At 42.2% G+C, this 24,422-nt stretch overlaps 1 protein-coding gene across 7 annotated transcripts in view; it reads left to right on the top strand.

Annotated features, from left to right (window-relative positions):
- LOC147014419 (dedicator of cytokinesis protein 3-like) overlaps positions 1–21,641 on the top strand; it is a 381,754-nt gene extending 360,113 nt beyond the window's left edge. For all 7 annotated transcript variants that reach the window (XM_085852361.1, XM_085852356.1, XM_085852357.1 and 4 more), the window contains 6 exons: positions 828–912; positions 9,124–9,239; positions 15,169–15,256; positions 16,104–16,223; positions 17,675–17,757; positions 19,836–21,641. In XM_085852361.1, coding sequence (XP_085708487.1) covers positions 828–912; positions 9,124–9,239; positions 15,169–15,256; positions 16,104–16,223; positions 17,675–17,757; positions 19,836–20,231 — 888 coding nt within the window. In that variant the 3' untranslated portion in view covers positions 20,232–21,641. The remainder of the gene's footprint in view (positions 1–827; positions 913–9,123; positions 9,240–15,168; positions 15,257–16,103; positions 16,224–17,674; positions 17,758–19,835) is intronic.
- Positions 21,642–24,422: the final 2,781 nt, after the last annotated feature.

Genomic DNA, 24,422 nt, shown 5'->3' with positions numbered 1-24,422 from the left:
AATCATCCTGACCCTCTGTGCATTTAATTGGCATGTCTTTCACAAGCACAGTTATCCCTGTGTTCCAATTTTGTAGTCCCAGACTAGATATGGTTGCACTAAAAGCTGCCAAATCTCATCGTCATTTATGGTATAAAATTATGCAATCATTAATTTTGATGCTATATTTTGTCAGTAAGAAGCTATTATCTCACTTGCCACTTGTGTATCAACTCTTTTCAATTACCTCCACCACCGAAGGTGGACAGAGGTTATGTTTTCACCCCTGTCTGTCTCCTGTGAGCAGGATATCTCAAAAAGTTACAGATGGATTCAGACGAAATTTGGTGGACAGGTTGAGTGTGTGACAAGGACAAATTGATTCGATTTTTGTGAAGATCCAAATCCTTATCTGAGAATTTTTCAGTGATTCTTCACAATTGAGAGATGGGGCCAAAAACAATATGTAGCACGATATCTCAAAGAGTTGTGGACGGATTATGACAAAACTTAGTGGATGAGTTGGGTTGGTGACAAGAACAAGTTGATTAGATTTTGCAGATCCAGCCTATCAGTGGGATACAAAACGTAAACTATTCAGCATGATGGAGGCATGCGCTCTACCGAGTGCCGTTCTCATTCCATTTTCCTTTCTTCAACAGGATGATGAGTATGTGATGCATGTTTGCCATGCATTTTGTATTTAAGTAGGCAATGTAGTTGCTCTTCACGTCTCATGATGAAATGCCAATAATTATTTTGTGATGTTAATATATTTATCAATGCTGAGACTTATTGATGAAATTGTCGATGAAAGTATTGACATCAACATGTCTTTTATTTCCCAGCCTGGCTCTGAGCCTTCCAGCCTCAGTTCAACACAATCTTCTGTCTCTACGCACATCATATGCTCAGCACCATGTAGTACGCGTGGTATGTCTTTCCATAAATATCATGTCCTTAAATTTATTCAATACTGTGCATTGGCTTATTTTAATGTCAGCAAAAGCAGACAATACTTCTTTTTTTTTTGAATGTACACTTCTCAACACCTTCCAGTCGTGATTCAAGGAATTATTTTCGCAACAAGTGCAAGGAACAGCTCAATGCAGATAAAAGACAGCCGCAGCTCATCTTCAACAGTAGTTTCAGATCTTTCTCATTCCATTCAGAGCAATGATATAATGAACTTGGTGAGCATCACAATTCCTCAGGCTCTTCACATTATCCGTTTCCATACTGATACTGTAGAGCGTTCTTCAAACCTGGTCAGGTTATTTCTGTTGGGATACTTGCTCTTACACTTTCCAGAGAGCTTTCTGGAAACAAATTTGGACAGCCAGAGCTCCACCGCTTGTTCCACGTTTTTTATTCATGACTTATGGCCCATGGAAGAGCCTGGACATATGTCATTTGCAGAAGGACATTAGAGACAAATTTTACAAAGAAAATGCTGTTATTAATTTTCTTCCAAGAGCATACGAGAACGACTTGTGGTCTCACTCTCCTCTGCTTTACTTTACTTCACTTCTGGATAGCCTTAATGTTAAGCGGTGTCACACACCCTACCTTTTGGCAAGGCTTGCATATTAAGCTGATGTCTTGTTATTGAAAACATAGCTCTAAGACAAATGCTAAAAATACGAACCTGCAAACTTCCGATTAGAGGATGACTTCTTTGATAATTCAAGTACTGTGCACCTTCATGGATGTGCATACACATACACACACAAGCACCTGGACACACACCTTGTTTGGACCTGCTGAGTAAAAGTATCAATGTCAAACCGAACGTGACCTTGATATAATGTAACCTTCAAAATGCAATGAAACCGTTCCTTTTCCAAAACAGAAACTGTATGATCTGAAACGTTTTGTGCTAAATGATGAAAAGCTAACACAACAACTAAAACTGGTAAAACAAAACTCTGACTCTATTAAAATGGAATTTGGTCTTGACAAATGCACAGAATGCATCTTTGATTGCAGGCAACCAAAAACAAAACAATGAAAGCGACTTAAATACAATGATACATGAGCTCGAAATGAAATTTTCGATAAAATTTATTACCCTGCGCTCGCAAAGTGAAAAGCAGGGTTAAGTGATCGGTAGCGTATGTATGTATGTATGTATGTTGTACGACGTACGTGTCTGCATTTTGTTAAGAACGTATATCGAAAACGGTTCAGCAGAGGAAATTGAAACTTTACTACATGTTGCATGACCATGTGAGATAGCGGTCACTCTTTTGAGGTCAACAGAGGCCAAAGGTTAGCATAGGCCATTTTTCTAAAATCCTCAATTTTTATCCGATTGACTCTAAATTTGAAGCGAATTTACATATCAAGTCACTGAATCCAACCACCAACTATTTTTGAGGTTAGTCTCGGTAAAAATCTTTTAAAATTGTCAATTTTCATCCGATTGACTTGAAATTTGAACAGCATTTGCACATTTGGTCATTGAATTCAACCACCAATTACTTTTGAGGTCAGTTTTTGCCAAAAGGTCAACATTGGCCAAATTTCTAAAATTGTCAATTTTCATCTGACTTGAAATTTGAACAGCATTTTCATATCACCTCACTCAATTCAACCACCAATTATTTTTGAGGTCAACTTAAGCCAAAAGGTCAACATCGGCCAAATTTCTGATAATCCTCAATTTTCATCCGATTGACTTGAAATTTGAACAGGATTTGCATATCAGGTCACTAAAACCCAACCACCAATTATTTTTGAGTTTAACTTCGGCCAAAAGGTCAACATAGACCTAATTTCTAAAATTGCCTTGGATATCATAGGAAAAGAGTTTGGTGAGCAGGGCATGGCACCAGACCATATCAAAAGCACACAATATGTCGAGGAAGATGACTCTAATCTCATGTCTGGCATTCAGGACTTCATCCATTGTTGGGAAAACAGAAGCAGCATGTTCAGGGTAGAGTGACCTGGTCTGAATCCAAATTGATGATCAGAAATCAAGCCAATGGTGAAGAGGAAAGATTTGATGTCGTAAGCAACTATAGATTCCATAACCTTGCTGATGATTGGGAGTTGACGGATCGGTCTGTTATTGCAGGGATCAGTATTTGCACCTATTTTGCAGACCGGTCATGTTTTCTGATTTCCAAGCAGATGGCAGATTACCTTGAGTAAATGAGAGGGTGAAAAGAACAGAGAAAGAGTAAGAGCAACAGAGCAGGATTTTAGCACACGGGGACTGATGCCTGCTGGACCGGTTGCAGAATCTGAGTCGAGGTTTGACAAAAAAACTCTCCACCTTATCATGAGAAAAGGAGACAGAGTCCAGGAACAGCTGTTTGGGTAAGGTGGGTTCAGAAAGCGATGAGTTTGGGACACAAGATTTAGAAGCAAACACAGACTTTAGGCATTCAGCGTTTTCACATGCAGTGTCAGCTGTGCAGCCATTTGAGATGAGGGAAGGGATGGAGGGAGAACACACACCAGAAATAGACTTAACCAGAGGCCACCAGGATTTGGAGGGAGACAGTTTTGAGAGTTCACACTTGAGATTGGAAAGATGTTGTTTCCTGGCTCTCCTGAGGGTAGACACACTTGTTCCGAGCTTTGTGTGGAAAGAAATGATATTGCCTTCAGTGGGATTTGCCTTCCATGAGGCGAAGGCAAGTTGTTTTAGGACAACTGCCTCACCACAAGCTTCATTGTACCATGGGCAGGAGGAAGGGAAGGCCAACTGAAGACGAGATGGGATAGATATTAAATATGTACATAAGATATTAAATATGATATTAAATATGTACATAAGAGAGCATATTTCTTTGAAAGAATTCCCAGCATGAGTTGAGGTTGGAAACAGTAGAAATGGGAGACCAGTCTATAAGTTTGGTGGCTGCTTAAATACCAGCTAGTCTGCCTGAGTGGAATGCTAGACTCATCAGCACTGAGGTGGTTCTCTAATAGCAGCCAAAGAGATGTCCACTTTAACAAGCGAAACGGTCAGGTAAACGGATTGGTTCTGGGAAATTGGTCAAAATGAAATCCAGAAGAGATGGAGTACCGTTGGCTGAGAGCCGGGTCGGGAAGTTGACTGATTGATTTATTCCCAATGAGTCGCAGAATCCTTTGTTGAAGCGCCATGGCAGGTGAGAGTGGTACCCACCCCCAGCCAACTGGCATGATGGCAATTTAAATCACCACATATGAGGAAGAGAGAGTTTGGATGAGTGGATAGAAGTTGGTCCATGTTTTTGGTGAGCGAGATATAAATAGAGTCATCACTGTTTGGTGGATGGTATAACACACATATAAACAAGAGGTGAGAGTGGAGGGGAAGCCAGAGCCAGAGGTTTTCCTGGTGGTGTGGAGGAGTGAGGGTAGTACATGGAGGGTGAGGAATATAGTTTTTGAGAAAGAGAGCAACTCCCCCACCAGGATGAGGTTGAGGTCTATCATACCAGGGGAGGGAGTATCCAGGGAAAGAAACTAAGGAGTCAGAGATGTAATGAAGGAGGAAAGTTGCTGTTAAACAGATTTTGTCTGGTTTGTCAGTGGCAACCTGTATGGAGAGATCAGTCAGGTTCGAGTGAAGGCCCTGGATGTTTGAGGTCCACACTGTTAAGGAAGAGGGGAGGATGGAGGCTTTGGGTGCAGGGGAGAGGAGAAGAGGACGAGGGAGGAGAGGTGAAGGTAGGGAGTGTTGTTGACAGTGTGTAGGAGATTGTAGAAGAGCTCGGGGAGAGGGTCGGATGGGGAGGAGGACAAAAGGCTAGGTGGTGAAGAGTTGAGTCACAGTGGGGAGAAATAAGAGAGGGGGCAAAGGGAAGTAGGAGATTGGAGGAGGTGGGGGACTGAGTTGGAAGAGAGAGTGGGTGGGAGGCAGCTTTGTGGATACAAGGGGGAGCAGCTTTGAGATGGGGAGAGAGTGAGGAGATTTAAAGGAGAGGGGTGAGGAGTGAGAATTTAAGGAGAAGGGTTGGGGAGAATTGAGGGAGAATGGTCGGGGGTGGGGGTGAGCTTTTAAGAAGGGTAAGGGGGAACAGAGAAAAGTTTGCTTTGAAGAGGTAGGAGGTGGCTGATTTGAGAGGGAGGGGTGAGAGGGAAACTTTGAGGTGGAGGGATGATGATGAAAGCAGGCACCACCATCGGGGAGGATGGAGAAGGGAGAGGTGGGGAGAGGGAAATGATGAGACTGGGTCATGGTATTGTGAATATGGAAGCGGGTGGGGGAGGGGGGACAAAAATTGAGGGGTGGAAGAGGGGGAGGTGTGATGAGATTTGAGGGGGTGAGAATTTGGGGAGGCAGATTTGTGATGGGGAGATTAGAAAGGAAGGGGTTAGGGGAGAGATTGAAGGTGCGAGGCAAGGGGGTAGATTTGGGAAAAAAGGGTGAGAGGGGAGAATTGAGTGAGAAAGGTGAGGGGATAGCTTGGGGTGGAAAGAGAGTGATGTTTGCCTTGAAGAGAGAGGAGGTGGCTGAATTAAGATGGAGGGATCAGGAGGAAGCTTTGAGAGGGAGCCTAGATGATGAGAGCAGGCATGGTCATGGGGGAGGAGGGAGGAGGGAGAAGGGATGTGTGGGGAGAGGAGAAGGATGAGACTGGGTAGAGGTATGCTAAAGCTGGGAGCAAGCAGGGGGGGGCAGGATTGGGGGAGGTGGGAAGAGGAGGAGGAGGTGTGATGAGAGGAAAGAGAGAGCATGTTTGAGATATTGAGGAGTGTACTAAATGAGAGTGCGATATTTGTTCGGTTGGAACGGAGCCCACGAATGTTTGGGATACCAGAGGGGGGGAGCTGCTATTAAAACAGAAGGCAATGGAGAGGAGTAAGGAGGGGGTTTAACAGGGGAGGAGTTAGAAGGAGGTAGATTTAAGGAGGTGGGATGAATTTGCACTGAAGTTGGAAAAAAAAATAACGAATGGAAGATGAACATGCATTGCAAAATGGGATTTTTAATATTTGTGGTCGGAAATTCGTTAAAATATATTTTTAGGATGGATGGATTTCAGAAGAATTGAGAGAATTGTAACAGATGGAATTTTTTGACACGGGATGAAAGAAAGGTGGAAGAAGAAGAAGAAGAAGAAAAAGAAAAAGAAGATGAAGAAGAAAAAGAAGAAGATAACGAAGAAGAAGAAGTAAAAAAAACATTTTAAGAGACGATTTTTTTTGAAGTTGAGGGAATTGGACGCAGAGTGGAGGAAGAGTTTGAAGGAAAAAGTGATGAAGGTGAGATTGGAAATGTGGAAGGCAAAGAATAAGGAAAAGGAAGAGTCCATAGAGGAAGTCACGTGGTTACGGGAGGGAAAAGATTCTTATTTTATTTTTTGTTTGCTTTTTTGATATTTTAAGACATGAAACGCAGGGTATAGTTGGGAGGAATTGAGGGAGTGATGGAGAGATAGTGGGGGGGGGGGAAGTGAAGGTGATAATGAGAAAATACAACACATGGATCATGCACACAGATGGGAAGAAGGGTAGTCTTCATGGAAACCTGATATGAAAAGACGATGACTACTCACCAATTAGCACAAGTTTTAATACAAAACTGAACTAGAAACACACAGTAAACACAGATAACAAAATAACAGTCAAAATACGACAAAAACAACTGGAAAACTTATCCTTGAGAAAGTCGGCAGAGATCCCGAAGAGGAACCACCACCGTGGCTCAAGAACCGGAACCGGAAGTCAAATCCATCCAGAGTGATGGATTGAGATTCGGATATGTGATGTCATCAGCGATTATGGGATTCCATGAGTTTGCTTATAAGAGGAGGGAAAGTTCCTCATCTGTTGTTGAGAGGATCCATTTATACACCGTTCTTGTCCCCCCTTCATGTGCAGCCTTTTTGGCCGCTGGTTGCATCATTGGTTAGGGACACGGCTATGCCAGTGCCTCTTCTTCTTCTTTTGGCTGCTCCCGTGAGGGGTCGCCACAGCGGATCATCCGTATGATCCGCATAGTGATTTGGCACATGTTTTACGCCGGATGCCCTTCCTGACGCAACCCTGGGCGCCTCTTACGACACAGGGATATGGTACACCTATTTTAACCGGGGTATACACCGGCCCAGTACACTGGTACTCACTTCGCCGACCTCGGAAGGATGACAGGCTGAGTCAACCCCCTGGTGTATTAATTCAGTGGCCCAACGGGGCTTGAACTCAGGACCTTTTGGATCCCAAGCCGCTGCCCTTACCACTGCGCCAACACCAGGCTTCGGCTATGCCAGTGCCTATGTGCCCCTATTTGATGCCAGTGCCTACGTGTCCCTCAGTGCCCCTATTACCGGTACACTGGTGCTCATTTTGCCGGCCTCAAAAGGATGGCAAGCCGCTGAATCAACCCCCTGGTGTTAATTCGGCAAAAAAAGGACTCAAACTCAGGACCCTAGGAAAGCCACCACCCTAACCACTAACCCAACGCCAAGCTTACCATTCTTGTGAATGGGAGTGATGTTAGTTGTGCTTTTGAAGAGATGGAAGTCACCAAAGGATGACAGGTTGAAGATCACAGAAAAGGCAAGAATGGCAGAGCAGGATTTGAGAATATGGGCACTGGTGCAATTTGGGTGGAGGCTTGATGGGACTCTTTACTTTCTGGCATGAGAAAGAAACAAAGTCTAGTCGACAGTTGGTGCAAGAGGTAAGGGTGTAAGGACCACGTGAGATGGGTTTCATACATGAAAATTGGAGGCGCACATCAAATTGAGACGTTCTGCCTTATGTCGAGCAGAGTCTGCAGTGGTGCCATTTGAGGTAAGGGAATAGATGGAGGGGGAGCATACATCCTGGATGGATTTGACAACATGCCACCATGACTTGATTGAAGGAAACTGGTTGGACAGTTCAGCCTTGAGATTATCAAGTTGATGTTTTCTGGCTTGCCTAAGGAAAGACGCTATCTTGTTGCATGCTTTATGCAGTGACCAGGCCTTGAGATTATATGAACTTGGGCGTATTATGAGTGAGCTTAGTGACCGAGGGAGGGGAGGCGTGGAGACAAGGAGAGAGACAGACGGGATGCGGGTATTCCTCCACCCTCGATTGAAAGCTGTTATCTTTGTTGTGGGGAAATGACAATAAAATCATGCTGTCAGAGCATTTGGAAAGCTACATTTATTTATCTCTTCCAAACATTTTCACTTGAATTTGTTTTTAACACCGTCAATGTTTTTTTTTTTTTATTAACTATGCAATGGGACATTAATTGGGCACATTCATTTTTGGGCACAGCATTAGTCACTGTGGCCAGCATGTAATCTTCAGACCAAGTGATATAAAACAGTCCTCAGTTAAGTGATCCCTCCATGATGAGAAAAATAATAGTCGCTCGAAAGCAACTACCTCACCATAGGGTTAAGTGTATCAGGGCCAAGAGGATGGAGAGGATAGCTGCAGATGGGATGGATAGGCCAATGCATGATAAAGAGTAGGGTTTTGTGAAAGTATTCCCAGGTAGAATGAAAACAGATGCTGTAGAGATGGCAGCCCATTTCCTTTGTGAGAAGGCAGATTGCATCCCTGCCAGATGGCCTGTGTGGTCATCCAGATTCTGTGGCACTGAGGGCATTCCCTAACAACAGCTAGTGCAATATGGGCTTTAACAAGAACATCGTCAGAGTAACAAAGAGGGTGGAGGAGGAACTAGAGAAGTTTGATGGAAAGTTTGTCTTTGCCATGGCCAGAAGGAAGGACAGGCCATTACCAGAGATGTTGGTTGGGAAGTTCACTGATGGAATTAGACACACAGAATCACAGAAAGCCTTCGTTACAAATCCATGGCTTGTTGTTGCAGTACTCATACCCAGCCAGCTAAAATGATGGCAGTTAAAATTGCTATCAATGAAGAAACAGAGTTGGGATGGATGGTTACGAGTTGATGTGTGTTCGAGTAAGTGGGCTAAAGCTTCTGCTTAAGTTTGCAAACATCGTGACCTTTTCCTTAAAAAGTAAACGGAATCAATGAATACAGACACTTTGGGCCCTGGGAGGGCCTTGTTCCACCATTTAATACCCATTATGTATTAAAAGTTTCAAAGGACCTTATAACCAAAGTATTATTCTCAACCCCTTGCTCATTCCCCGAACAGTCCATTTATTCGGGGGTTAGGGCTTGGAGGGGATTACTTCTCTTCATCTTTTTGTTTTTTTTCACAGGTTCTCCACTTTTGCCTGAGAAATACCTACATTACCATGACTTACCGGGTATGCCATTCTTCCTTCGTGAGAGACCATGCAGTGCTGTCTATCCAGCCATCTCCGAGCATGGACAGGTCGGTGTTTCAATAGATATATATCTTAAACTTTTATGATATGATTTGAGATCTTAAGTGACAATCTCAGTGAACCTGGATACATTGTATAACAGACGTAATCTCGATGAGAAGCCATCGACATACAGTCCTGTAAGTATTCCGATCCAATTTACTATACTCTCTGTTACAGAGTGTTAATTCTGCTGAAGCAGTTTCTAGGCCAATGTCATGCTGGGTGGTTTGCCAATGCTCTCCCAGCAGTAGTTCGCACAGGAAGTTGGAATTTTTCATGGTACTGGTGATGGCTCACCTACTCTTTGGGACCTTTACCTAATGTCAGCAGACGGGATACCAGTTTAACATCCTTCTAAGGGACGATGCACATGTTGATGAATCGCACTGCTTTAGAAACACCAGGATAACAGTTTATAGCTGGGTTGGGATTCAAACCCAGGCTTGACGGCTGAAAGGTAAAAGTGTGTACCTCCAGGCCATCCTGTCAGCACACCATACAGTATTACATAACCAACTATAATGGCACTCGGTAGAGCGCATACCTCCACCAGGCTAAACAGTTTGTTTTGTGTCCCACTGATGGGCCAGATATGGTTCCAGACCCCCAAAATCGAATCGGCTTGTTCTTGTCACCGAACCAACTTGAGCAACGCATTTTGTCACCTTCAGATATCATGATATAAATTGTTTTTAAATTAATGTTTCCCCATTTTTATTTCCATTCCCTTGGGATATCCCTGAGCACGCCACATTGTCTCATCCACATTCCTCCCCTCATTTCCCCAATGAAATTGCGTCGATTTGACGGATAAAAATAGTCTGGTGTTGATGTTGCGCAGGCATGATGGGCCGATTGGCCTCCTCCTGCATCTTGTTTCCTTGTATATCCTGTGTCACACTGCGTGGGGTATCATGTTCCATGAACTCTAAATTTTTTTTTTTGTAATGGTCTTCCACTGGAACATGAGTATTTAGAGATCATTGTAACCTTCTTAGTTATCCACTCAGATATTTCCAAAAAACTACAATCTCCTGTTCATTTGAAGATGTCAGCAAAGAAAAGAAAAGTAGTTTGCATAACTGCCACAATCCACTATCCCAACTACAAACCAAAAAAGAAACTATATAAACTCTAATCCTTGTGAAAATATAGAGTACAGCGATTACTTCTGAATTGGCTGTAAAACATGAGAATGTCGATCTTGATTGCTCACCAAACTACTGATTCTGATGATAACAGGTCTTCTGTGAGTCCATGCTGCATGCGGTAAATATATTCATTACAACATGTCATGTTAGGGACTGGTGGGACAGCCTAGAGATATGCACCTTCACCTCTGTGCTGTCTTGCTTGGGTTTGAATCCCAACCCAGCTATAAATTATCATCCTGGTGTTTCGCAGGCAGGACAAGGCATCTTTGTGTGTGCCATCCCACAGATGGATGTTAAACTGGGTGTTCCATCTACCAGCATGAGTTTGTAAGCATTAAAGATCCCATGGTATTCATTGCGAAGAGTGGGCGAACTATCTCTGGCACCCTGAACAAATTCCAAATTCCTGAATACTCGATCAAGTATCTTGTTTCGGGTTCGGTGGCCGGATCACGAGGAGCTTCTTGGACCTGCTTCCGGACTTTTGACCCTGAAGCCAACAAGTCGCAGAGAACTTTGCAGCACGATGGGTTGCTGAGCAACCATGGACGCCACTGAAATGATCAATTTAGGTAAAGGCCCGGTCACACCTTGACGTTTTAGCCAACGTATGCCGATTTTTGAATTTTTTTTCTAAAACGCTGGCACACGTTGAATACGTTATGGGTAAGTTTTGATAACTGAGAGCACGCTGAAAAACACTGCCATACGTCGTTGTACGTTGGCTTTAAACGTTGTACTTTTTGGTTATCCTCAAATTTTTTCATGCTTGAAATTTCACGACGTATGCCGGCGTATGACTCACACGTTCCGCTACGCTGGCCACAAGTTGTATGCACGGTCTGCGATCGTTGACAGACGTCAACACATGCTACTTGTAAGTTAATCATAAGTTGAGACACGCCGAGGTAATCTTTAGCGTACCTGAAACTTATTTCTAACCTATGATTAACGTGTTGTTGGCACGTTACGCGATCGTTGCCACACATCGACAGACGTTACTTTTAAGTTACTCATAGGCTGAAAGACGTCGGTATAATGGATCGTCCTTGCGTCAGCGTCCACGGCCACGGCCAGGACACTTATTTGCAGCATTCTTCAAACTTTTCTTCGGCATGACGAGGATGTTCACACTTCGATGTCTAGCTTGGCTATAATTCCAATTGTCCATCGGCAGCGTCTATTTAAAATAGTCGAGTTTGAGCGTTTTAACACGTTCAGAAGAAACGCTTCAAATTTCCAAACCCCAGCGTCAAAAAGCAAAGGCGAGTGACAGCAATTTAAATCGTTCATTGTAAACAATGAAAATAGCAGAGTGGTACCGTTTAAAAGTCGTTGAGTGTAAAAAAAATCCAATTGTTGAGCGCAAGCGTCTACTTTCAATAGTGGAGATGCAGCCATTTAAATCGTTGAGTTTATCATTTAAATCGTTAAATCGTTAAACGCAAGGAGGATCCATCATAACCCACACCCTCCCCCTCACACTCACCTACTACTGCCAACATGAACAAACTACTACTAATACTAATACTAATACTGATACTGATACTGTTACTGCTGACATGGACATCGACTCAAAAAGGACTCGAAAACACTGTTGGGTTCCCCTTTTATGAACACCATTTTTATATACCAATTCCCAAAACTGCTGGGAACACGTCTTTATATGGCAGTTGTAAGCTAGAAACACGTTAATTTATTTTTTTTGTCGACCGAAAGACGTCATTGGAATACGTCTACATACGTCGATGTGTGTTGGGACTACGTAAAGAATTGGTTCAAAACACGTCAAACATAAGTTAGAAATAAGTTTCGCGTAAAAAAGACATTACCGCGACGTGTTTTGACTTATGAGTAGCTTATAAGTAGCGTTTGTGGACGTGTGTAAGCGTCCACATATCGTGTGTAAAACTTATCCCCATCGCATGCGGAACGTGTGTCATACGCTGAGTACGTCGTAAAATTTTGAACATGTTTAAAATTTCTTGACGTACTCTACTTACTACGACGTATGATAGCGTACTTTAGCGTTGTACTCACGTATACCAAACTTACTCATACCGTATTTGACGTGCCCCAACGTTTTAGACACATTTTTCTTAGGTCGGCATACGCTGGCAAGATCGCCAAGGTGTGACCGCGATGTTGACACTTCCATTTCTACGGCAGTTATGATTCGAATCGTTGTGCGTCAGCCTTTTAATAGGCTACGTCACGACATCGTCGGCGATGCGTGCAATGCACTATGCCTAAGTTAGACTATCGTTGGGCATCGGTTGTGTAGACCGACAACAGGTTCAGCATTCGTTGGTATAAGTTATCTATAACACAACGAAACGTTCTGTGTCCATTACCAATGCGTTATACATAAGACCAAGTCGCTATGAATACGTCCGAATCTTTAAAAAAAAACATCAAAAGTTCAACGTAAGCCAGCGTTTTAGATACATTTTAATACGTTGCCATCGCTGGCTAAAACGTCAAGGTGTGACCGGGCCTTAAGGTTCTCGCATCCAATCCCCGGTTCACCTTCTCGGCAAATTAATCTCTCCAGATAGGGAACCGTGCTCTTGATGCCCCAACACTATAAATCAAGAATGGCCGAGCGATACCGTAAGTAGAACATCGGCTAGCCACTGACTCGCGAAACAGTGAGGCAAAACTCCCATCCACTATTTACATATTCTGTCTAACCAAGAAAAGGCCAATCGGGCAGTTCGAAAAGTTTATTTAAGATTTAGCAAAGGACACTTGTTTACAGGCAAACAGTTATTTACAGAACAAAAACAGTGTCAACTAGAAGGGCACTCTGTAGAGTGTATACTACGCCGCGTAAAGCCTGATCCACGAGAACATATCGGGCCCAATACATTTTTGAAATATCATGCTATGTATCGTTTTTGGCCCAATCTCTCAACGGCGAAGAATCACTTTAGAAATTAAATAATTCTCTTATTCGGATTCGGATCTTCACCAAAACTTCACCAAAAGTCACACACCCAACCTATCCACCAAGTTTCATCTGAATCCGTCCACAACTTCATATGTCTCGTAAGAAAACTTCCATAGAAAACGGAGTTATCGACTTCGACTCACCACTAAATGTTGATGATTTTGTCCCGTCTGAGTGGTGTCCCATAAGCTCTTAAGCTTGAGTGCGGGTGAATACAGTCACAAGTTCAATGAGAAGCAAGAAATGGCGTATCACCAGTGGGCCAATTTCGTGATTTGTCCATAAAATAACATGATCCACTCGATGACTCTTGTGTCATAAAAGGCCAGTGCCCGTGGGAATAAGGTACTCACAAAAAGGGGTTCGATGATAGTAGTCCCACGACTGAAAGGAGTGAAACCCCACTGAAGATAGAGCCACGACGTGGCACGTGGTATGCACTTCCAGGTGCAGAGAGCAAACTACTGCTGGAGGAAAGGGCCATGAACAGACGCATGGTACGAAACTCTGTGAGTCAAGAGAGGAAATGCGTTGCTCAAGATGGGACCGCAAATGCAGCTTACCTCCAGTGAAACTCACGTCCGTGAGTCATTTCCACGAAGGTGTAAATAGCGAGCTGCCAGGCAGGAAAGCATTGTCACACTTCTGTTCAAGCCTTCTTCACCCCTTGTCCTCCAAGGGGGAGGTCCAAGTGCTCAATAGTAGTGTGCGGAAAAATGATTGGTTAGACACCAGATAAAATATACCATGCCAACACTACTGCCATCGGTTGGACAAGTAAATGAAACAAAGTTCATAATGTAAAAATACCAACAAATTGGCACCGATGAAAGGTACACTACACTTCCTTTCTGTTTGTAATATGTAATTCCAATGTACACCAGAGGCCTGAATCCTAAAGCCTGAGGCTAAGGCCTATAATTAGCGATCAAACAAGGTGGACGTGTGATTTGATTTTTGTTCAGATTACAATTGTGGGTGGAATCAGGCCAGTAAGCCAAGCTCTGCCCTGGTCAGACAGAGCTTCAGACTGGTGGAGAATATTAGAGTGGTTTCCAGTTTACAAATCCCTCCTTTTGTCAATTCCCATCTTTTTACCTTTCTTTTTTCTTAGTTGTTACTTTTCTTCCCTCTACTTTCTTTGAATTTCACTTCAAAATGAAAAGCCCTATTTAAGAAATTGATTGATTGATAATAAATTGTTTATCATGAAGAGTTCGTATAGTGAAGGTGATTTAAGACAAAGTAAGGAATTATACCAACTCCCCTGGATGTCTCCTCTGGTTCCGTTTATTTTCCTTGAATTGGCTAATTGGTTATTACTTTTTGATATTACTCGCCATATTGCCTGACCAAATCCTTACAGCTTTCAGGAAGTGTCTTATCCATATACCTGTTATTTATCATTTGCTGTGCTGTCAATTATTGTCTCGGAGACGAATGCTACGAGTGGCATGCAATTACCTTGCTGTCTGCTATGCTATTCTGCACCTAATGTTTAGCTGCTTTTATAAACTTATGAAGACAACTTGATGTTTCCTTAATAAATATATTGGTCACTTAGGTTGTAAGTCTTCATTATAATCCTTGTGCAATGTAATACAATGTAATACTGCACTAACAATGATATTCATGTCCCCCAATTCAATTGTCTGGCATCGCTTCCCACTCGTTTCCTTTCCGCCGCAAAATATGACGCAAGCGTTTGCTTTCTGCTCTTCTGTTTGAAGTCCTGATAAACTATAACCACTGAATTAACATTCGTCTCAAACATTGATCGCATGGTCGTCTTCTTACACATACACCCTCCTACCCACCCCACCCCAGCCCCCTGTATTTCACAAGGCTTTGATCCAGCAAGTGATGGGCTCCAGCAGACTTTCTAGTGACCCTAACCTATCACTGGCTGAAAGAGGTGAGTCTTTCCTTCTTAGAAGACTCGTTCGCGGGTCACATAGTCACGAGTAAATGCAGATACCAACAGGCATTTCCTCAAGATCGCATCACCGACCTCAAACGATTCTGTCATATCTACTTCTCATCGCCCACACTCCAGAAGCTGCTGCATGAGAAGCTCATCGAGTGGTTCACGTGTTCGTTGATGGGGGGCACCATTGTTTTGTTTTGTTTTTATTAGATGTTTGAGTCCACTATTCATTAACCCCCATCATTATGTACATGTAGTATCTCATTTAAATCATGGTTTTGTCTATAACTTATATTGTTTTTTCATTTACTTTTCTTTATAGCCTTTTGCCTCAAAATTTGGTTCTAACCAAGTCAAGGACATGTCACCGTGAGAATTAGGATAGCTCATTCTCTTGTTTGCTTGCCATTGAGCTGTCTCGTCTAAGTTTGTCACTGACAAGGTCAGGCTTAACTAAAGCTAAACTGTTGTTTGGATGTAATGCCAGCAGGGAGCACTGCATCTCGAAGTACACTCTTCCAGATGGGGAGATGTATAAGCAGCTTTCCTGAGTGCATTCACAGTAGATTGTGAATGCGATCTTATGGCATCTTTCAAAAATATTAGGCCAAGGTCACAACCTGCAGTTGGTCCGAGTACCAGGGCATGGTTATAAAATGGCCACAATGGACAAAATGGCCTTTCTTCTTTGACTTACATTTCATTGCATGTCCTCGTATTCCTTTGAATTATACACAATACTGTTCTTTAATATCATCTTTTTAAGATCTGTTATAATTTTTTTGTTCCAGCAACTAAAGTCTCTGATTGGGTTTTCATGGATTCTTCCTTGTAGTTGTTCCTGCAGCTCCCAGTAGTTGGAGCCTGGATAGCGGCACCAAAGATTTTGCTGTATTCATGAGAAGTCATAGTGCTGCCCTGGTTTCCTCATCTTTTCCAAAGTCAGCACACCCAGGTATCTGTCTAGTTACCCTCTCCAAAGGAGAGGGTATTGCATTTTGGTCCGTTTATCTGTTTGTTTGTTTGTTTGTCCACACAGAACTTTTGTGTTTTTCCCTGCAACCACAAGTCTGATTGATACAAAATTTTCACCAGAGGTGTGACTACTCATCTAGATTGTTTTAATGATAATTTTGATGTCATATGTTACGTGGTGTGGAAGTCATATTGGATAAACTTTGGACCTCTATGTCTATGAAACCGCACCAAGGAAATAATTGAAACTTGGCACATAGCAAGTACTCCTCATGGGGAATGAGTGTGATTTTTTTTTATGACATAATTGCAAATGTAGAAAGCCACATCTGATCAGTATGAAAAATTTTGAGAGTCATCTCGGGATAAAATGGTCCACAGAAAAATAATTGATGATGTCATCGGTCACGTGATTTGGCAGCCATATTGTTTAAAAAAAAAATTAAAAACCTTCAAAATTCTTCTCTCAAATGGCTCAACAGATCGAGGCGAAACTTTACACATATGACCGCCTGTTCACGAGGAACAAGAGGTTCACACATATCATGTCATAGATCACATGGTTTGGCAGCCATATTGGATTTACCCTAAAACGTATAAAAAAATTCTCAACAACGACTGGACAAATCGAGGGGAAACTTCACACAAATGTTCCCCAAGGCATGCATGTACAAGTTTAAGGAATAATTGACGTCACATGGTTTGGCAGCCATATTAGATTTAAGAAAATATTAAATAATGTTTTCTCTGGAACCACTTGATCAATTGACATGAAACTTCACAATTATGATCTCGTAGTGATGGGGAATACACTAAATTTCAACTTGATCGGACACATGGTCTGGCTGCCAGAATTTTTTAATTTTTTATCTGGGTTCTTTTTCTTTTCTTTTTTTTTTGAATAAGGCTCACTTGGCTGTGCCTGGATGGGTTTGAGAGTAGAGTAGCAGCAGCTGAAATGTAAATCCGATCCAGGTTCATCCTGATAACTTCATCTTTGCTTTTTGCTTGTTTGGGTTCCTTCTGATTACTCCAATGCAGGACTGTACCTATTTGGTCTTCCATTTGATTTGAATTTATTTTAATCCAATTCTAAGTTCAATTGAACAATAATAATAAAAAAAAAACATCATGGGTCAGGGACAGGTGTCCAATCAATGCAGGGTTGCATCAAAGTGGGACGTCTTGGTACATGTTCATCACTGCCAGCAGTTATAAAGTGGTGGTTCTAATTATGTCTCCAATAACATAACACACCAGTACATAAACGCCACACAAAATACACCACACAAAACTACACAAACACCACACAAAACAAGTCCTGACAAGGGTCTGCAATCTTTGATGGCTCTTTTTCTTGTTACTTATTGGTTTCCTGTTGATTATTGAGATTAAAGTGAGATGTTCATTTTGAATGTCTGGCTCTTGCAGGCACTTTTTTGATGAATTTTGAGGCATATCACCAGAAACTTGGAAACATCCATCCAACATTGCCAGCACGAGCAATACAGAAGGTATTTTTCATCTTGATGCATCTCATAAGACAATCCAAGAGCTGCTAAGTTATCTATTCTGGATGAGGCATAATGGTTGCCCAATTGCCCTTTAGTATTTGAAGACGGACGTTCACCTGTGACACAAACACCTGGGCCTGTTTTAATTTGTTTTGAGTGTTGGAACTACAGCCAACACAGAAACCACACACTGAGGTAGCAAGTGGTGTAAGCTTGTGTGAAAGAATATCTGAGAATACTCAACCACTTGCTATCCGCACTGGTAGAACCACTGCCCAAGAAAACGATGGGTCGATCAACTGACAACTGCTTACATATTTACTGTTATAGATAAATGGAGGGAAAGGAAACATGCTTTATATTCTCCTTGCGAGGTGAGCACACTATCCACGATGGCATGCTGGGGCAATGTGCTGTTTTGAGATTGAAATAAGCAAACATGCCAGCAGGGCTTAAAGTAAAAGCAAAAAAGTAAACAGAAAATAAAACATTACAATTATATTGGATTTGCTATATATGCTAGATATCCCTTTTTGTCAGGTTTTCCGTGTGTGTGTGTGTGTGTGTGTGTGTGTGTGTGTGTGTGTGTGTGTGTGTGTGTGTGTGTGTGTGTGTGTGTGTGTGTGTGTGTGTGTGTGTGTGTGTCTGCAACGTGAGGCTCCATAGCACAAACCAGCAAACAGATTATTTTTCAAATGGTAGTCCTTCAAAAATAGGGTGTCTATTTACCGTCATTTTTTATGAGGAGTGCCAGTTGGCAAAATACGCAATAGGAAAAATCTTGCCAGGCAGAGGAACAATTGTATGTGAACCAATACGTGTTGGCAATGAATCTTCGTCGGTGGATCGGTCAGAATGAAAAGCATCGTATCCAGCGCTTCGATCCTAGCGAATCCCTCGTCGCCTACCGGCTTGTTATAATCTAAATCTGATCTTGCTTTGATTACCATGATGTGAGCAGAACTAGAAAATAAATTGGTGAACTCCATCTTGTACTCTATATTGACCAACATTGAGGCAAATCCGTTCATTTGCACAATCCTGGCACGTCAGAGTAGGGTAGTGAAGGATACTTTCTTTTTCAAATGACGTCGGTCTTCATCATCAATTCAGGTCAGGTGTGGGAGCATGCGCCAGAGCAGCTCGTCGGTAAACAATTATTGTCATCATTCCATCTTGATAAGCAGTTTATTGGCACGGGTTATGCTGGGTGGTTTGCTCTTACCATTACAGCAGTCAATCAGAGTAGGGATTTGTAATTTGTTCAAGGTCCCGGCGATAGCTCGCCTATTCTTCGTGAAAGACGTCATGGGATCTTTAACATCATCAACCAATGTTGACAGATGGGACTCCCAGTTTAACATACATCCGAATAACAGCACACACATTGATGAATCACCCTGCCTGCGAGACACCAGCATGACATTTTATAGCTGGGCCGAGATTCAAACCCAGGCTAGACAGCTCAAAGGCAAATGTGACTATCTCTCGGCTATCCTTTCAGCCCTCGCAAACCCATATATTATATGTTTGGCCATTGTTTAATGATGTCCTGATATTTCATGCAAAAGTATATGGTGTCTACTAATGCCTCTGTCCTGTATGTGATGTGCACAAGCTTCTCTATGAGCCTAAGCTCATCATTTTAAACAAATAAATAAAGGGTTTTTTTATGTAACCAGCTCCAAGCTCAAGAAGCGAAATGAGAAATATATAAATGAGGAATTGATTGCTCGCTTGCAAACTCTCCATTACAACATCAAAATATATGAGCAGAAGAAAACGTGAGAAACGACGACACAAGGGATACATACAAGGTGCTCGTTTAATGCTCAGACGTGCCAGACTTCTGCCGATTAGTAATTACTATTTTTTTTTTTTACTCAAAATTGGTCAGTAATAAAGATGAATAATATTGGTGCAATACAAACACCAGGATGAATGGGTGAATTTTGAAATGTATTTTGACATTGAAGTACTTTTTTTTCACTTGCGTTTTTTTTCAACCTGCACCAAACAAGAGGATTTACAATGTCATGATTATATTTGTACATACGGGTATTGCCTGTCTCACACAGCTCTACCTGACACCTGGTATCTCACTTGGACATGCCAGCCGACATCGCCTCACCATCCCAGAAAGCCCCAGCAGCGGAATATCGTCACTTGGCGACAGTACATTGTTACAGCCGTTCGACACTTTGACGAGAAAAGACATCGAGTCCAACAAAATTGAAGAGGACAGGCCTGGAAATCTCAGGCCCAGGTGCTCAGTGCAAGTCAATAATATTGTGCGGCCAACCAATCCACCGTCTCGCAGCAGTTCTGCTCCCGGTGATATTTGTAATCAGCTGAGCCTTAACCAGGCCAGTCACTGGGGAGAAAAGGATGGTGATAGTCCCTGGCCTAACACCCTCCCCAAAGCCAAGACACTGTCACCACAGACTGCTCAGTACACTGAGAGCCATTTGTGAGAGTAGTGCGGTGAGGATGATTATGAAGAGTTTCTTTGATATAGTTGTATAAAATTTACCCTCATTATCTTCCTCATCGTTTGTCAAAGTGATATCCAAGCATTTGGGGATAATGAAGAACAGTGATCTCAGATCAGACCTCAGCTTGAGGTTCAGGCTTTGTGCATGACCTTGTGATCTCTGGCCGAGAGTAGCTGGTTAGCACTGAGCATCTGGCATCTTGCCGAACATGGCCTGTAACCCAAAAATGAGAAAGATGACCACGAAAGTGCACTTCTGAAGGAAACTGCGCCGAAGATTTTTTTTGGTAAAGATGTGATGAATTAATCGGTGTGGCTCCGATGCATTGATTTGAACATTAATTTTCTTTAAAATATCGATGTAACGCAACACAAATTGGGGGCACTGGGTTACTCTGAAAAAGCCTGTGTAGAAGCACATTAATCCTTAGAAAAGTGATTTCTTCCTTTCCCTTGACCCATCACTTTTGTAAATATCTCATTTCCATCGATGAAGGCAGTTCGGAAGTTTCTAAGAGGCCAAAGTAAAAAGAGATGTTTGTGGTGCTGGAGAGCACAGAAGGCTTGTTTAGGGGCGTCGCTGGGCCTGTTTGCTCGCAGAGAGCAGGTGGTGACATCACCGGCACTCTCCACGTCAACGTGAGTAAATGAAGACCGGTTGCCGAGCACTCTTTGACGCTGTCTTGGAAACGTCTAATGTTCAAGCTTTATACCGTTATGGATTGATTAGCCACAAACGATCACGAACGTCATTATTCTGGAAATTATCCCATTTTTTTATTTCTTGGCTTTTCCGTCTTTGTGAGGTCTGTTTTTGCCTGGGGTTTTTGTTGTTGTTGTTGTTGTTGTTGTTGTTTGTTTGTTTGTTTTTAACTTCCATGAAAAATGGATCTTAGCAGAATTTTGATGACAACATGCTTCCTAAGTAACTGTAGTTACTGTAACTTTTATTTATCATGATCTAGTGCTTTTCCTGATTGCTTGTAACTATGTATTTATGACCTCAGTTAAATGTTCTGATGCTATTATGTGTATTATATTTTTCATTCCATGTTTTGCACGTAAGGTGGCAATTTTGATTTAATGAGTTTTATCTTTTTGTGAAAGAATGGATACAAATTCTTATTTTTCTTCGATTTCTAAATTCTATATACATATATAAATATATATATATATATAAAGAAAGTATTGCATTTGCGTTCACTACGACATGTGCAATGTTTTCAAATTTGCTACTGTGAAATACATTCTTGGTATTCATATTCAGGGTACATCTTGATTTAATGTCTCACGGTGATCCATTTATTTCACCAAGAAACTGTGAGAGACACCTTCGGTTTAAAAATGATGTACATATCACTGTGACACAGAATAAAACGGTTTCCTTTAAGTCATTGTGAGATCCTTTGAAACTGTTATGAAAATGAGAATTCCTGGTTTGGTTGTGACGTTTTGTTCTGATCGAGTTGAATACTTGATGATATAATCGTTGTGGTAATATTGCCTGGTGTTGCCTTAATGGTTAGGGTAGTGGGCTTGGGATCTTAGGATCCTGAGTTCAAATCCTGCCAGCCGTTGAATTAATAAAACGTGGGGTTGACTCAGCCTGTTATCCTTCTGAGGTCAGCAAAGTGAGTACCAGCTTGCTGGGATGATTGAGCCATTCGAGTATCCTGCGTCGGAGTGGCGACCCGTCAATATCCGTCCAGGATTGAGACTGCTTTGTCAGCACCGACGCTCTGTACAGAGTATGGTCCCGATATGTGCACCGTTATTGTTGTTTTGTCACAGAACTGTTACGTATTTGCAATGTTGGTTAAGTGAATTGAAGAGAAGTGTGAACTCAGTTGATAACTGCAGTCAAAGTGGAATGTAACTATCAACTCGCCACGGTTCAGAAGCAGTCATCATTGTTAGACAATGGCACAGGTGTGTAACTGTGTTGGGATTTGCTTAGCAAGAGGAGCAATGGCCATACAAGTTATCACCTGAGAGCCACGGGTAGCCATGTGATTGGCCCTTGGAGTTGAGGGTCGTGCCTGTAACGCTAAGCAAAAAACGACGACGCCACCAGACACAGATGACGTTTAAAGGAGACACTGTTGAAGTCGCTTCACTGTAATCGCATCGATCAGGATGCATTGTGTCATGCTCGGAGGAATTCTTCCTTCAAAACGAGGACACTCGAAGGCTCGTTTGAATGACCACTCAGGGTCCTGTTGCTGCATAGCTTGTGTGCTCTTTTTGGGCCATTCTTCCCTGGCAGAGCTCCTGTGGAGGATCTGACAGCTTGAACGCTACTCTCGCTGTGGCTGACATCATCAATCCAAACAGGTACGCTTTGAAGAGACACGAAACAAAGCATCATTTTTTTCGCATCACTGCACTAAACAGAACTTAACACTTCTGATTCTGCTACTGCTGCTCAATCGCCTTAGTTCTAAATTGGTTACACCTGCCTCGATTGCGCACACCTGCCTCTATTGCTCACTGCACCGTCAAGTCGACCGTCACATGTTTGATATAACGTCGACTCAATGTGCCCATATTTTGTGACTGCCTTCTTTGTGAGAGAGATTCAGAGATTGTGCTAAAACATTTTGGTGAACTTCCTTTGGTGCATTTGCTTGGTTAAGGAATAGCTTTAAAGTAATTTTGTTCATCTATCTGTAATTCCAGCAATGTGTGTGTGTGTGTGTGTGTGTGTGTGTGTGTGTGTGTGTGTGTGTGTGTGTGTGTGTGTGTGTGTGTGTGTGTGTGTGTGTGTGTGTGTGTGTGTGTGTGTGTGTGTGTGTGTGTGTGTGTGTGTGTGTGTGTGTGTGTGTGTGTGACCGCTGTTTCTCGAGAACCACTGGTCCAATCTAATTGAAACATGCCAGATATGTTGCTGGGGACCTGAGGATGTGCTTTTTCAAGGTTTGATATTAATCGGACAAGTGCTTCCCAAGTTATGGCCATTTATTTACTAACCAATGACAAGACATGTTGCTGCGTGGGCGTGGCCAATGGGGGAAGGGAACCTCAGCCACGTTCCCCATCACTGGTTACAACGTACGGACTTCCGGATAATGATGACTTCGTGTATTCGAATAATTTCTCGATTTCTTATGCGCATTTATAGATAAACACAATGCCCCAAGTTATGATCGTTTTCATATTAGATGGTGCATACATTTCGGTAACATCAGAGTGAGCTGGTATGCTCCGAACCAGGAAATAATTTTTTTTTCCACGAACGTTTTTTTTTCTCTTCTCTTCTCTTTGTGTTTTTCCTTGCGAAAAGGCAAAATACGTTGGCGCTAATTGAATAATTGGCCATTAAAACTAATAATTTATCATAACGTTGGCAGATCCAGCAGCCACCGTATTCTTGCCCTGGACGAGGAAACAAAGAAGCGCCATTTCCTCAGCAATGTTGTTTATGAAGAGGTGCTAACGAGATGAAGGTGTGTACAATGTACATGGAGACAATTTTTATTATTATTTATAAATGCCGATTCCTCAGTGATGTTGTTTATGAAGAGGTGCTAACGAGATAAAGGTGTGTACAATGTACATGGAGACAATTTTTATTATTATTATTTATAAATGCCGATTCCTCAGTGATGTTGTTTATGAAGAGGTGCTAACGAGATAAAGGTGTGTACAATGTACATGGAGACAATTTTTATTATTATTTATTTATTGAAGAAAAATTGTTCCGAAAATAATTTATCAAAAAAACTGCACAACTTCTTTTTGTTTCCAATTGTCAAAACGGTGTTTGGAAGTGTTAAGGAATTTAGCTCCACTCAACATGCTTGCCAACGAAATACATCTCATTTTGGTGGTAAAAACGATTCACAACGACGGGTTTCCTTACTCATTGCTCTGCAGTCTGCATTCAACCCCTTGATTTGTCATCTCATTGACCTCATTTCATCTATCTATAATTCCAGGTGTGTGTGTGTGTGTGTGTGTGTGTGTGTGTGTGTGTGTGTGTGTGTGTGTGTGTGTGTGTGTGTGTGTGTGTGTGTGTGTGTGTGTGTGTGTGTCGTTTACGAGAGTGAAGGAATGGCCTGTGTGGTTGTTTCTGGCACGCGGTTGGAAAGTTTTTGTTCTTGTTTGCACATACGGCCACGCACGTACGGGCACTCACCTACGGGCATGCACTAGTTTGGGTAAAGTGTAT

Source organism: Eptatretus burgeri, chromosome 13 (genome assembly GCF_056783735.1).
Source record: "Eptatretus burgeri isolate ZD-2024b chromosome 13, Ebu_testis_v1, whole genome shotgun sequence".
NCBI lineage: Eukaryota > Metazoa > Chordata > Myxini > Myxiniformes > Myxinidae > Eptatretus > Eptatretus burgeri.
The sequence above is the reverse complement of the archived record's forward strand: the minus strand, read 5'-3'. Positions and strand labels throughout refer to the sequence as shown.